General features: G+C 44.1%; 1 protein-coding gene and 1 pseudogene across 1 annotated transcript in view; one reads left to right on the plus strand and one right to left on the minus strand.

Annotated features, from left to right (window-relative positions):
- Zc3hc1 (zinc finger C3HC-type containing 1) overlaps positions 1 to 11,907 on the minus strand; it is a 32,708-nt gene extending 20,801 nt beyond the window's left edge. Inside the window, exons 1-4 of the mRNA XM_052720749.1 lie at positions 11,734 to 11,907; positions 9,044 to 9,155; positions 2,298 to 2,448; positions 1,690 to 1,773 (exon numbers count right to left, since the gene is read on the minus strand). Coding sequence (XP_052576709.1) covers positions 1,690 to 1,773; positions 2,298 to 2,448; positions 9,044 to 9,155; positions 11,734 to 11,879 — 493 coding nt within the window. The 5' untranslated portion in view covers positions 11,880 to 11,907. The remainder of the gene's footprint in view (positions 1 to 1,689; positions 1,774 to 2,297; positions 2,449 to 9,043; positions 9,156 to 11,733) is intronic.
- On the plus strand, positions 5,862 to 9,033 carry LOC128099086 (40S ribosomal protein S27-like; annotated as a pseudogene).
- Positions 11,908 to 13,970: the final 2,063 nt, after the last annotated feature.

The raw sequence follows: 13,970 nt of genomic DNA on the forward strand, positions 1-13,970 counted from the left end.
TCTGACCTCTTGGCTTTCATCTCTGTATTGGCTCTGTGTTTCTTATTTAATAAGACGGTTGGTTACATCTACATATAATAGTCATGTTAGGCATGTTTTCAAGGTCATATAGAGATATATTTAGATAGACAGATGGTCTTCAAACATTTCAAAGACATACAGAATATGGCATTTAATATGTTTAATAACCTAAGGCTTTTCATGACAGTGAGACATGTCTGCTCCTGACAGCACCAATTTGCTTCAAAAGAGGATAATGGGCAATGAATAAACTCTATAGAGTTTGCTTTCTTCATGGCAAAAGCTAGCCATTTGGGCAAAAAAACTGCCCTTGCCTCAACTGCTGACAGTTTACTGTCCAGACTGAACCAGCAGGACACAAAAGAAAGCGACAGCCAAACTTTGACAAGACAAGATAGGACAGTCCTTCAAAATCCCCTGCTTCTCAAAAATGTCTGTCAGATATCCTAGGCCTATAGACCAAAGATGTATGCCCCAACATTACAGAAGAACTTTGGGTAACTTTCCAGGAAGCCAGATGTCCCTGTCATTAGGTAACATTATACCCTTCTGGGGTCTTTGATGGAGTTACAGACTAAATAATTAGACTTAAAGTTTTCCTTAGTTATGATAAAAAGGTAAATTAAGTATAAAACTTTAGACTCACAAAGATAAGATAAATAATAGAATGTATTATCTAAATTTGCCAAATACAAATGGACTGGATATTGTAACTGTAATTCTTATTTGAATTTGTTTTTGTTATATGTTATTTTACTATGTTAAAGTTAAAACCTTCCTTTTTATTTAGACAGAAAAGAGGGAAAGGCTGTGGAATAACCCTTCTGCACACTGTGAAAATATGTTGCTCTCATTGTTAATAAAAAGCTGACAGGCCAACAGCTAGGCAGAATTTTCTGGGCAGAGAGAACACTGGGAAGAAGAAGGGCAGAGTCTGGGGAGTTGTGAGCCAGATGCAGAAGAAGCAACTTGAGAAGTTCATAGATGAGGTCAACAAGCCTCAAGACAGCACACAGATGAATAGGAATGGGTTAATTTAAGTTACAAGAGCTAGCTAAAAATGAGCCTAAGCTATTGGCCAAGTATTTATAATTAATAATAAGTCTCTGTGTGGTTACATGGGAGCGACTGCTGGTACACAGAGAAACTCCACCTAAGTATACCTTCCAAAGGAAGCCAAGGCAGAACATGGGGCTGTTTAATACAGTGGAAAAGCAGAGTTTAGAATCAGGTAAATCATAGTTATGGCTTCTCTCTAATTCAGGTTATGACCTCTGGAACACACTGTGTAGACCAGGCTGGTCTCCAACTCACAGAAATCCACCTGCCTCTGTCTCCTGATCTAATTCTTAATTTCCTTGTCTAAAACAACTGAGTTTATATTACCTACCTTGAATGGCCCTTGTGAAGATTCAAAAGATCACCTACAACTTACACACACACACACACACACACACACACACACACACACACACACACACACACACACACGCGCGCGCGCACAGCTGGTAGGACAAACCTGGGAAAGTTTAGTGATAAATAAATGCAAGGTCTTGAAAAGCATCAACAGAAGAACAAAAGCAACTTCAAAGACTAGGTTTTCACGAGAAAACGGCACTACTAGAAATGTGATGACCCAGGAGAAATGGAAATCCTTAGAATGCGTACCTGGAGAAGGGCTGTCTGGCCAAAAACAGAACTTCTCATGGGCACTGCATAAAGACTTCTTGAGCTCAGCACATCGTTCCTTATCTGAAAGCCACAAGAGGTAGCAATTATTATACACTATACAGATTCAAAATCTGAGGAGCCGAGAATCTTTGAAACAACAAAGCTAACCACACATACATTTAAATAATTAAGATACCTTTAAAAAGATGGTAAGAAGGGCAATTCCATCATCTTAATACTTATCACAAAAAAGTTTCAAATTAAGATCCTTTGTTGGTGCAAAGGAAGTATGTTGTGCAACCTGGAAGCTGGGCTTTCCAAAGCATAGGCCTTTAGAGTATCCTCTCTTTGCTCTGAAAGTCCAGATTTGTGATTAAAAGGTAAACATACTGCTGTCTATCTAGAAAGCACAATATCGAGGCCACTCCATAGCAGAACAACTGAGGCTGATAGGGGGAAGGCTATGACAACTTCACCTAGTCATACGTAATATGGCACATTCTTCACTCAGACAGATGGCCTAAGCTAGTACTCTACCACTGGCTATGTTACCAGTTCGTGTGTCTTTGAACGTGGAGAAAAATGTGATCTGTAACTATACTTACATCTGCCAAAGTCAAAAGCTGGTTGTAAGCTGGCACAGAGGAAAGCCTGGCAGCTGGAGCACTTGAGCATATCACATTCAACTGTGACCCAGCCATACTTTGCGCAGATAAGCGGAGACAGCTCTGGGGGCTTCCCTGCCCATTTCAACGAGTATTAATGTCAAGAAAAACCATGTATATGAAGACCAAGCACAATTAAAACTTGAACACATTTTAAACAAATCTACTTTTAATGAATACACTCATTAGAAGTAGACAGTAAAGACAATGGCCTATACAATTCCCAGCACTCGGGAGGCAGAAGCGGGTGGATCTCTGAGTTCGAGGCCAGCCTGGGCTACAGAGCTAGTTTCAGGACAGCCAGGGCTACACAGAGAAACCCTGTCTCAAAAACCAAAAAAGAAAATGGCAAAGCCTTTTAATCTTGTGTGTGTGAATGTGTTGTGTGCATGCATATGTGGACTTGTTTGCATGTGCAGGGGCACACATGTCCACTTTATATACAGAGGCAGAAGGCTCTCTGAGCCCGTAGCTTGCCATTTCAGCTAGTCTGGCAGGGCTAGAGAGACGGCTCAGCAGTTAGGAGCACTTGCTGCTTTTGCAGAGGACTTGGGTTCAGTTTCCAATACTCAGAGTGGGTCAAAAACCATCTGTAACTCCAGTTCCAAGGGATCTTACATCCTCTGACCTCTGTGGACAGCAGCCACATATTGATACATATGGTGCATAAACATTCATGTTGGCAGTCAGCTAGCTCCAGGGATCCTGTTTCTGCTTCCCACATGCTGGGATTACCATGTAGGCTGCCCTGTCCACTCAGCTTTTATGTGGGTTCTGGGATCCTAACTCTGGTCCTCGTGCTTATGCAGAAACTATTCTGTCCACTGAGTCTTCTCACCAGCCTCTCTGTTTTTAGGGTAGAGTTCACTCTGTAGCCTAGGCTGGCCTCAAACTCCTGAAAATCCTTCTGCTTTACCCTTCCAATGCTAAGATTACAGGTGTGAGCCATCACTCCAGCCACTAAAGATCACTCTTATTTTTATTTAAAAAATTTTAGGGATTCATTTATTTTACATGTTTTGCCTCCATGTGTCTGTGCATCGTGTGCATGCAGTGTCTACACAGGCCAGAAGAGGGTGATTATGCCCTGTAACTGGTGTTAGAGACAGTTGTGAACTGCACGTGGGTCCTGGGAATCAAAAGCAGATCCTCTGCAAGAGTGGTGAGGGCTCTTTACCGCTGACCATCTCTACAGCCTCGCGACCATTTTTAAAGCACAAACATATGCTTTTCAGGACACTGGGCACAAATAATAAGCACAGGGGAAAATTATGAACTTTTTCTCTAGAAAGACAAAATGTTTACTTTATAGCATGCCTATTGTTCTAGCTACTAAAAAGGTTGGAGAGAAGGACAATCTGGGCCCATGAGGACAGGACCATTCTGCACAACACAGTAAGAGCCTATCTTGAAAAAATTATATATATTTAGGCTGGGCAGTGGTGGCGCACGCCTTTAATCCCAGCACTCAGGAGGCAGAGGCAGGCGGATCTTTGAGTTCGAGGACAGAGGGAGTTCCAGGACAGCCAGGGCTACACAGAGAAACCCTGTCTCAAAAGATGTTTAAAAAAAAAAAAAAAAAAGTGTGTGTGTGTGCACGTGTCTTGTCTGTGTGTCTGTTAAAGCTAAGCATGGTGGTGCACACCCTTAATACCAGCATCTGGAAGGTAGAGGCAGGGAGGTCTCTGTGAGTCTGAGGCCAGTCTGGTCTACAAAAGGAGTTCCAGGCCGGGTGGCGGTGCGCACGCCTTTAATCTCAGCACTTGGGAGGCAGAGGCAGGTGGATCTCTGTGCGTTCGAGGCCAGCCTCGTCTACAGAGTGAGATCCAGGACAGGCACCAAAACTACAAAGAGAAACCCTGTCTCAACCCCCCCCCCCCAAAAAAAAGGAGTTCCAGGACAGACAGGGATACCTAACAAAGAGAGACCCTATCTCAAACAAACAAGAAGATTCATTTTGTTATTTTTAATTATGTTTGTGTGTGGGTTAGTACATGGGTGTGCACACATGTGAGTGGTAGTGCCTCAGAGGCCAGAGGAACTGGGTTGGATCCCTAGAACTGGAGTTATAAGCAACTGTGAGCTGTCTGAGCAGCAAGTACTCTGCCACTGAGAGCCAATTATTCTCTCTGTATCTGTTCAGCCACTGAGAATCCATCTTTAAAACACACAACACAAAGCTTCTTTTATTACTGGGGGGGGGGGGCGCGGGGGGGGTGTAGCGGCGGAGGGGGGCAGAATACAGACGCCACCTGCTTTCATTTAACCTGAAATACGAGGGCCTGAGAGTGCCCGTGAAAGCTCTAGCTCTGATGGACCTAAGACAAGGGACCATAAAGGCCCAAACGGCCCTTGTCTATGTCCCTAATGTACCCGTCCACCTTCCTTTCTAATACAGTGGGAAACAGGAAAGAATCTTAGCTATTTTCTACCCCAAGTTTAATTATGATGGACAACATGTATAAATTAGTACTATAAATACATTATTTTTATGTAGGTGCCCACAGAGTTCAGAAAAGGGCACTGGATTCCCTGGAGCTGGAGTTGTGGGCAGTTGTGCGCCTCCAGTGTGGGTGCTGGGAACTGAACTTGGGTCTTCCGAAAGAGCAGTAAGCACTCTTGACCACTGAGTCACCTCTCCAGCCCCACTTTTAATTTTCTTTTTTGACAGGGTCTTACTATATATCCCAGAATGGTCTCAAATGTGTGGTTTTCCTTCTCCAGTCTCCAAGTGCTGGGATTACAGGTGTACACCACCACACCCCATTTAGTACACGCGGTTTAAATAGCAGACAGCCTGCCTCCCCCCGCCCCCGCCCCCTCTCTCTCGTTTTTTTGAGACAGGTTTTCTCTTTGTTGCCCTGGCTGTCTTGGAACTTGATGTATAGACCAGGCTGGCCTCAAATACAGAGATCTGCCTGCCTCTGCCTCCTGAGTGCTGGGATTAAAGGCATGCACCACCACCACCACCGCTACCACCACCACCACCACCACCACCACCACCACCACCACCATCACACAGCAGCAGATAACATCTTTAATTATGTATCTAGGAAAGTGTCCTTAAACATGTATTGATCCTGAATAGCAAAAATCTCATTGCTTATGTTTTACCTTAAGAGATTTTATTTTGCTGGGCATAGTGGTGCATACCACCACTCTGGAGACAGAGGCAGGTGAGTCTCTGAGTTTGAAGCTAGCTTGGTCTACAGAGCAAGTTCCAGGACAGCCAGGGTTACACAGAGAAATGTTGTATTGAAAAACCAGAAAAAGGGGCTGGAGAGATGGCTCAGAGGTTAAGAGCACTGACTGCTTTTCCAGAGGTCCCAAGTTCAATTTCCAGCAACCATATGGTAGCTCACAACCATCTATAATGAGATCTGGTGCCCTCTTCTGGTGTGCAGACATACATACAAACAGAACACTGTATACATAATAAATAAATAAATCTTTAAAAAAAAAAAAAGAAAGAAAGAAAAACCAGAAAAAAAAAAAAAAAAAAAGAGGGGGAGGTTTATTTTAGGGGCCAGAGAGAGAGCTCAGCAGTTAAGAGAGTGCTCCTCTTACAGAGGACTAGAGTTTGATTCCCAACAATCACATGGCAGCTGACCACAGCCTATAACTCCAGCTCCAGGGGATCTGATGTCATCTTCCAGCCCCTGTGAACACCCACATTCACATGCACATACCCAGACACATAGACACACACAGAGACACGCAAAATTTAAAAAAAAAAAAAAAAAAGAAGAAGAAGAAGCTAGAGATAATGAAAACTTCTGCAAGAGCAGAGTGGGCAACTTGAGGGCAGCGCTAGTCTCTGCTTTCTGGAACTCATACCTTTGGGTAATCCTGTCCTGAACATGAGCTGCTCTGGGACCTTGTCTTAATAATCAGAATATGGCCTTTCCGGCAGTGACGACCTCCCTGAGAGAACATGCCTCTTGTAAAGGATCTCCTTTATCCCTCTCCAGAAGAGGAGAAGAGGAAACACAAGAAAAAGCGCCTGGTGCAGAGCCCCAATTCCTACTTTATGGATGTGAAATGCCCAGGATGCTGTAAGGTCTTTTGCCATGCACAAACGGTGTGTTAGCTGCTCTACTGTCCTCTGTCAGCCTACGTGTGGAAAAGCAAGTCTGACAGAGGATGCTCCTTCAGGAGGAAGCAGCACAGAAGAGCACCTGATTCAAGATGAGTGGGAACCATCCCAATAAACACATTTGGGATATTAAAAAAAAAAATCAGAATATGGTAAAAGGGATGGGCTGTCTTCTGAGACGAAGTCACAAAAATGAGTGCGGGGCCAGTGAGAGGGCTCAGTGGGAAAAGTGCTTGCTGCTAACCCTAATCACCTGAGCTTTCTCTCTGGGACTCACAGGATGGGGGAGAAGGTACTTCCACAAGCTGTCCTCTAACCTCCAAATGTACACCACGGCACACAGACGTTTACATACACATGTCTCTACACACTAAATAAGTACACATAATACAAAGTTAATTTTAAAAAGAACATTTAATGCCAGGCCTGATGGCCCACACCTTTAATCCTAGTACTTGGGAGGCAGAGCCAGGAAGATCTCTGTGAGTTCAAGCCAGCCTGGTCTATAAAGTAAGTTCTAGGACAGCCAGAGCCACATAGTGAGACCCTATCTCAGAAACAAAACAAAACATTTAATAAGAAAATAATCTGGCTTTCATCTTGTTTCACTTGTTCACTGTGATGGAAGCCAGCTACTAAGTCGTGAACTGTTTCAATAGAGTCCCACGTAATAAGGCACCAAGGGAGGTTTCTTCCCATTGGACAGCACAGGCCTGCAGCCCCCAGTGGGACAGTAACAAGAAAGTGAACCTGCTAATCATAAGAGAACTTGGACCCAGGGCCTCCCCTATCTCTCTTGCATTGGATGCCCTTCATTGACGCCTCTAAGGAAACCTGAACCTCTGCTACACTGCCGAGCACAGTGGTACACATTTGTAATTCCCACATCAGAGAGGCAAAGGCAGGAAGGTCATGAGTTCAAAGCCAGCCAGGGCTATGTAACGAGTTCCATGTCTACCTGGGTCATATAGGAAAAAACCTGCCTGGAAAAATCAAATTGGGCTAAGGAGCTAACTCAGTAGCTAAGAATACCTGCAGCTGCTCTTCCAGGGACCCAAGTTCGGTTCTAGCACATACAGCAGGTGCTCACAACTGCCTGTAACTCCTACTCTAGATCTGATACCTTCTTCTGGCCTCCTTGGGATTCTCCCTGCCCACAGCATACACACAAGTAGATACATAAATTCAAAAACAAAACAAAAAAAGAAAAACTAAATAAAACTAGTCTGTGTCTGGATTCATTGTCCACAGAGTTTATGTGATAATAGTTGTTTAAAGCCACTAAATGTTAGAGCAATTTGTCATGCAACAGTGACTAATATATACCAGGGACCTAGAAATTGTCAAGACAGTAGTGCGCTTTCCAGCTTTTCAGCTCACAGTCCTGGCTCCTCCACTTGCTAGCAGGATGATGGGCTGTTCATGTAACCACTCTCATGACTACTCTTCTGGCTTTGTTGTGTTTGTTTGTTCTTTTCTGTCATCTATAAATTGAGTATAACAAGGCTGGGACTACAGCTCAGTGGAGAGTTTGCCTGGCATACACGAGGCCCTAGGTTCGATTCCGAGCACTGCCGTCCACTCAAAACCAGTTTGGCAGTAAAAGTACTTAAGTCTACAGGACCGAGTTAAAGATCATGGGTGAGAACACACGTGAAAACATACTATACAGACGCGTCAGTAGCTATCCTTCTCTCAGGATTTTGTTTTGTTTTGTTCTTCTGTAAAGAGCAAAGGTCAGCTGGGCACAGTGGCTCCCATTTATCATCCCAGCATTTGAGACCAGACAGAAGAACTATGAAGCTGATCTTGGGAGGCAAGTTCCAGACCCTGTCTCAAAAACAAAACAAACAAACCAAAAGATTTGATTTATCCCTCAACTGATCATTTAAGCAATAACATATTGCTGTGGAATATCTTTCTGTATGCTATGAATATGTGTTGCTCTGATTGGCTGTTTGGCCAATGGCGAGGCAGCTTAGAGGCAGGCGGGAAATCCAAACATATATGGAGAGGAGAAAGGAGAGGGGAGAGACTCGAGCCAGCCGCCCAAAAAGCAACATGTAATGGGATACAGGTAAAGCCAGGGAACATGTGGCCATACATAGATTAATAGTTATGGGTTAATTTAAGATATAAGAGCTAGCGAGCAAGAGGCCTGCCATAGACCATACAGTTCGTAATTAATATAAGCCTCTGTGTGTTTACCTGGGTCTGAGCAGCTGCAGGACTGGGCAGGACACAGGAAAACTTCCAGCTACTTTCATAGAAAAGTTCTTACCAACACTGATTCTTTGGTTTAAAAGATCAGAATAAGGACTGGAGAGATGGCTCAGCAGTTAAGAGCACTGGCTGCTCTTCTAGAGGGTTCCAGTTCAATTCCCAGCATGTGGTGGGTAACAATCATCTGTAACTCCATTCCAGGGGATCTGATGCCCTCTTCTGGACTCTGTGGGCACTGCACACACGTGATTCACTTACAGGCAAAACACTCAAACACATAAAGAACAAAAGATCAGAGTATGCAGAATAGGACTCCAGAGTAACAGTTCTGCAGCAGGTTTCCCCTTACATAAACTGAAAAGGATATAGAAAAGGTTTCCACTCTGTGAAAAAAGGCCTCCTTGCTTGTAGATTCCAATGGGGGCTGTTCTGCTTGAGGTGACCCATTGACTGACTGGAATGTGGCAGATGTGTCCTTTCTGAAACCAAGTAGTAGGAGTGTTAGTGACCTTCCCTGTATTACTCTGCTTAAATCTACACATATCACAGATCAAACCCAACTAGATTTTAAGTTTCTAAAAATCATTTCAACTGTCTATCACCCTTTCAGTCAGTCCATTCCTCTGCTTAATATACCCTGTTTCTCCATAATACTTATTAAACAGACTCTAAAGTCTTCAATCTGGCAGTCCTAGCTCATTCACAGTTCTCAAATAATATTTTGAATAACCCTAGTAAATATAAAATAAGGCTTTCAAGGATTCAGGTATTGAATAATAATACAATTTAAACCACCTCAGAGAAATATTTCTTTTTCTTTCTTTCTTTTTTTCTTTTTTTTTCTTTTTTTTTTTTTTTGCGACATGGTTTCTCTGCGTAACAGGCCTAGCTGTCCTGGAACTCACTTTGTAGACCAGACTGGCCTGAACTCACAGAGATCCACCTGCCTCTGCCTCCTGAGTGCTGGAATTAAAGACAAGCGCCACCACACCCGGCTCTTTTTCTTTTTTTGAGACAGAGTTCACTCTATAACCCAGGCTGGCCTGGAATTCATAGCAATCCTCCCGCTTCAGCCTCTCAAGTGTTGGAATTAATACTGTGTATACACATACGTGTGTGTATGTATGATATATACGTGAATGAATGTTCCCAGGTACATGTATGGGAGTCAAAGAACAACTTTGTGGAGTCAGATCTTTTCGTCCACTTTTATGTGGGTTCAGGGCTTGAATTCAGGTCACCAGGCTTATATGGCAAGCACCTTTACCTGATGAGCCACTCTGCTGGCCCAGAAATTTAACTCTCCATATGAGAAAGAATAACTTAGATACTGCTATCTATATGGACCCTTGTTCTCCCTATCTCAATTAGGATATTCAAGTCAAAGACAAGATCTATTTTAAGAAAAAAAACTTCAGAAAAATACAATTTAAATAAAACCAAACAGACCAGGCAGTGGTGGCGCATGCCTTTGATCCCAGTGCTCAGGAGGCAGAGATAGGGAGATCTCTGTGAGTTCAAGGCTAGCCTGGTGTACAGAAGGTCAGGGCTATACAAAGAAATCCTGCCTTGAAAAGCCAAAAAAACCCAAACATTTTCAGTGAAGGCATGCCAACAGCCTCCAGTGTCCTTCCTGGGGTTAGCAGGGAGGTAGAACTGCTAAGACAAGAACCATTTGTTTGTTTGCTTATTTGTTTTATTTTTTATGCATGCATGGGGTGTGTGTGAGAGACTCTGGGGAATCAGTTCTTTCCTTCCACCTTTAAGGGGGTTCTAGGAGAGGTTTTCACAGCAAGGACTTTATCTACTGAGCCATCTTGACTAGCTCTGGTTTTGTTTTTTAGAGACAGGGTCTCGTTTTGTAACAGGCTGGCCCTGGAACTCACTATATAACAAGCTGACCCAGAATTGACAGCCACCTTCTTGCTTCAGGCTTTCAAGAGCTGGTATTACAAGAGTAAGCCACCATGCTTAGTTAAAAACCTCTTTCTCGAAGATAACGCCAATAACTGTGACTTGAAAGAAATAAAATTATTCCATGAATCTTCCTCGGAGATTTACAAAGAGCCTCAAGAAGATGGGGTTCTGGGGGGACGGGGGAATCAGAAGATCCCTAAACCTGGATGGGAATTAAATAACATTTATTTCATAGATCTCTGAGAAATATCGCATGGCTTCAAGTTCAAGGTTACGAAAAGCCAAATCCCCTGTAGTCTAAGCAGTATCTGTGACTTTGTCACCAAGAGAAAAACTTTACTCACTTTAACTCTCTCTTTCCCTCTCCTTCCTTCCCACACCTTTCTCTGACAGGGCCTCAAGTTGGCCTGAAACTTCAGAACCACTTCCCACAGGCTCAGAGCTGTGTGCCACCACTACCTGTTTAATGTGGTGCTAGGGATCAAACCCTGGGCTTAGTGCACCCCAGGCTAGCTATATTCCCGGCCCAGCATTAACTATTTGATTAAGGAAGGAAGACGGGAGGAGGGAAATGGCATGTCACCACATAATTTCCCTTTGCTATCTTGATAACTACTTTAACCGTGTAATTGGTTTCATTTTTGATTCTGTGTAAATTTGCTCTATGCACTTAAGAGTTTTCTTCGGCTCGGGAGGCAGAGCCAGGCGGATCTCTGTGAGTTCGAGGCCAGCCTGGGCTACCAAGTGAGTTCCAGGAGAGGCGCAAAGCTACACAGAGAAACCCTGTCTCGAAAAACCAAAAAAAAAAGAGTTTTCTTCGGAAAAGGGGTTCCGAAGCTTCCCCCAGACTCTGAGAATCCACCGCATGAACCCTAATTAGTATTCAGGTTTGTTTATTCAGCTAACAGTCTTCTCCCTCAAAAAAGACTTCTAACAAAATTTCGCTAGTGATGCGGCATCAGGTACATCCGGAGGCTATCAAAGCCAAGAAATCAGAGAAGCCCAACCTCTTTCAGATTCCATGAAGAATTCAACCCCAGCCACCAAGCCACGGCTTGAAGTTACCGTACGCTGCGCCCCCGCCCCTGCTCCAGGCCCCCGCCACTCCTCCAGCGCCCAACCACAGCTGGGGGAACTCACGCTTCTGTGCCTCCCTCTTCCGGGACAATTCCCTCATCTATGAGCTGCCGAACTTTCTGGGGTGTCCCTTCAGGGGAACGAACAACTGCACCCCAAGTCTTTTCAATACCGGCGGCAAACAGCTGCCCCTCACTGGGAGTCGCCATCTTGGTCCGTTCCTGAGTTGTGTCCCCACGCGTCGGGAGGCTCAGGAACTTCCGTTCTGGGTTAAGACCCGCCCCTCTGGCCTCTCAAAAGTACTGACCTCAGGTCCCACCCCTTCCTGGTTATCTAAAATGATTTAAGAGTGACTATAATGTTCAAGACTGAACGTAGGTTGTTTCTCTGATGAGTTAGCATATTTAGGTTAATAAATTTTTTTGTGTGTTTTGTTTTTTGTTTTCGAGGCAGGGTCTCTCTGTGCAGCCTTGGCTGGCCTGGAACTCGCTTCTGTAGATCAGGCCAGCCTCGAACTTACAGAACTCCACCTCCCGAATTTACACCGATCCTGCCTCCCGAGTGCTGGGATTAAAGGTGTATGCCACCACAATAAAGAATTTTGAAAGCGATGTCTCTTCAGGTTTAGCAGGGATGAAGGACTCGATTGCAGCCTGCAAATAAAAGTCATACCAACTCTCCTAAATTTCATTGTTTTCTAGGTAAAGAAACAGCAATCCTTAGCTGAGAACAAATAACTTGAAAACCTTCTTTTTTTCTTTTTCTTTTTCTGGTTTTTCGAGACAGGGCTTCTCTGTGTAGTTTTGTTCCTTTCCTGGAACTCACTCTGTAGCCCAGGTTGGCCTCGAACTCACAGAGATCCACCTGCCTCTGCTGGGATTAAAAGCGTGCGCCACCACGGCTGGGCTCTTGAAACCTTTCTTAGGATTGTTATGATTGGAAGAAGCTTGTGGTTTTGACACCTCTTTTGTTCAGCAAACATTTATTAACTATTGCCTTGATATACTAGGAACCATCGATAAAATAGTGAACAAAAAGAGATTTACACAGTTTTTGCTTCTGTTAGCAGTGATGGAGGATCAAGCCCACAGCTTCACACAAGCTAGGTGAGCACTCTTTCACTGAACTACACCCCCAGCTAAAGTGGTTGTGAATAGAGTTTGACATCAAGCAAGTTGTTTTCCTCTCTTATCTTTGTTCATTTTCCTCTGCCACTTAGCAAACTAAACCAAGTCCTTGACTCCATTACTCTACCACTGAGCTTAAGCCCCAGGCCCTTCCTGTAGTTTTGTTTTGTTTTGTTTTTGGAGATAGGGTCTCTCTGTGTGGTTTTGGAGCCTGTTCTGGATCTCACTCTATAGACCTGGCTGGCCTCGAATTCACAGAGATCCACCTGGCTCTGCCTCCTGAGTGCTGGGATTAAAGGCATGCACCACCACTGCCTGCCAAATTTTAAAATTATGATTAAAATTATGCATGCTCCAAAGAAGGCCCACTGAGGACCTAATTCGGTTGCAGAGTCTTTAGAAAACCAGCTCTTTGATGCCTCTGCCATTTAGGAGGTAGAGGCAGGCGTATTAGAAACTCCAGGTCATCGGCTGGAGTGATGACTCAGCTGTTAGGAGCACTGGCTACTCTTCCAGAGGACCTGGGTTCAACTCCTGACACCTGAATGGCAGCTCACAACTGCCTGTAACTCCAGTTCTAGGGGATCTGAACCTTCACACCAATGCACATAAAATAAATAAATTAAAACAAAAACAAACAAACAAAAAACCTCCAGGCCAGTCATACCTACAAAGTGCAGGGCCAGTTTAGGCTACATTTTAAAGGGAATGGGCTTGGAGAGAAGATTCAGTAGTTAAGAGCATTTGCTGTTCTGGTAGAGGACCTAGATTCTGTTCCCAGCATCTATATGGTGGTTCATAACCTCCCTTCTCCAGTTCCAGGAGATCCGGGGTTTTCTTTCAATCTCCAAGGGCACATGGTGCACACACATACAGGCAGGCAAAACACTCGGACACATTAAATAAATAAACCTAAAAAAAAAGTTTCTTTCAAAGGGAAGGTGGGGATCTGGGGAGGTGGCTCAGTGGTTAAGAGCACTGTCTGCTTGTCCACTCTTGCAGAGGACCTAGGTTTGGTTCCTGGCACCCATATTGGGAGGCTCACAACCTGTAATTCTAGTACCAGGGAATCTGATGGCCACTTTTGGCTTCCCTACACACCTGCATGACCATGGTGTACATACATATGCCCAGGTACACATATATACATATCTGCAACATAAACAAATCTTT

The sequence above is a fragment of the Peromyscus californicus genome, unplaced genomic scaffold, assembly GCF_007827085.1.
Source record: "Peromyscus californicus insignis strain IS unplaced genomic scaffold, ASM782708v3 Scaffold_6__1_contigs__length_162567912, whole genome shotgun sequence".
In the NCBI taxonomy this organism is placed as follows: Eukaryota; Metazoa; Chordata; class Mammalia; order Rodentia; family Cricetidae; genus Peromyscus; species Peromyscus californicus.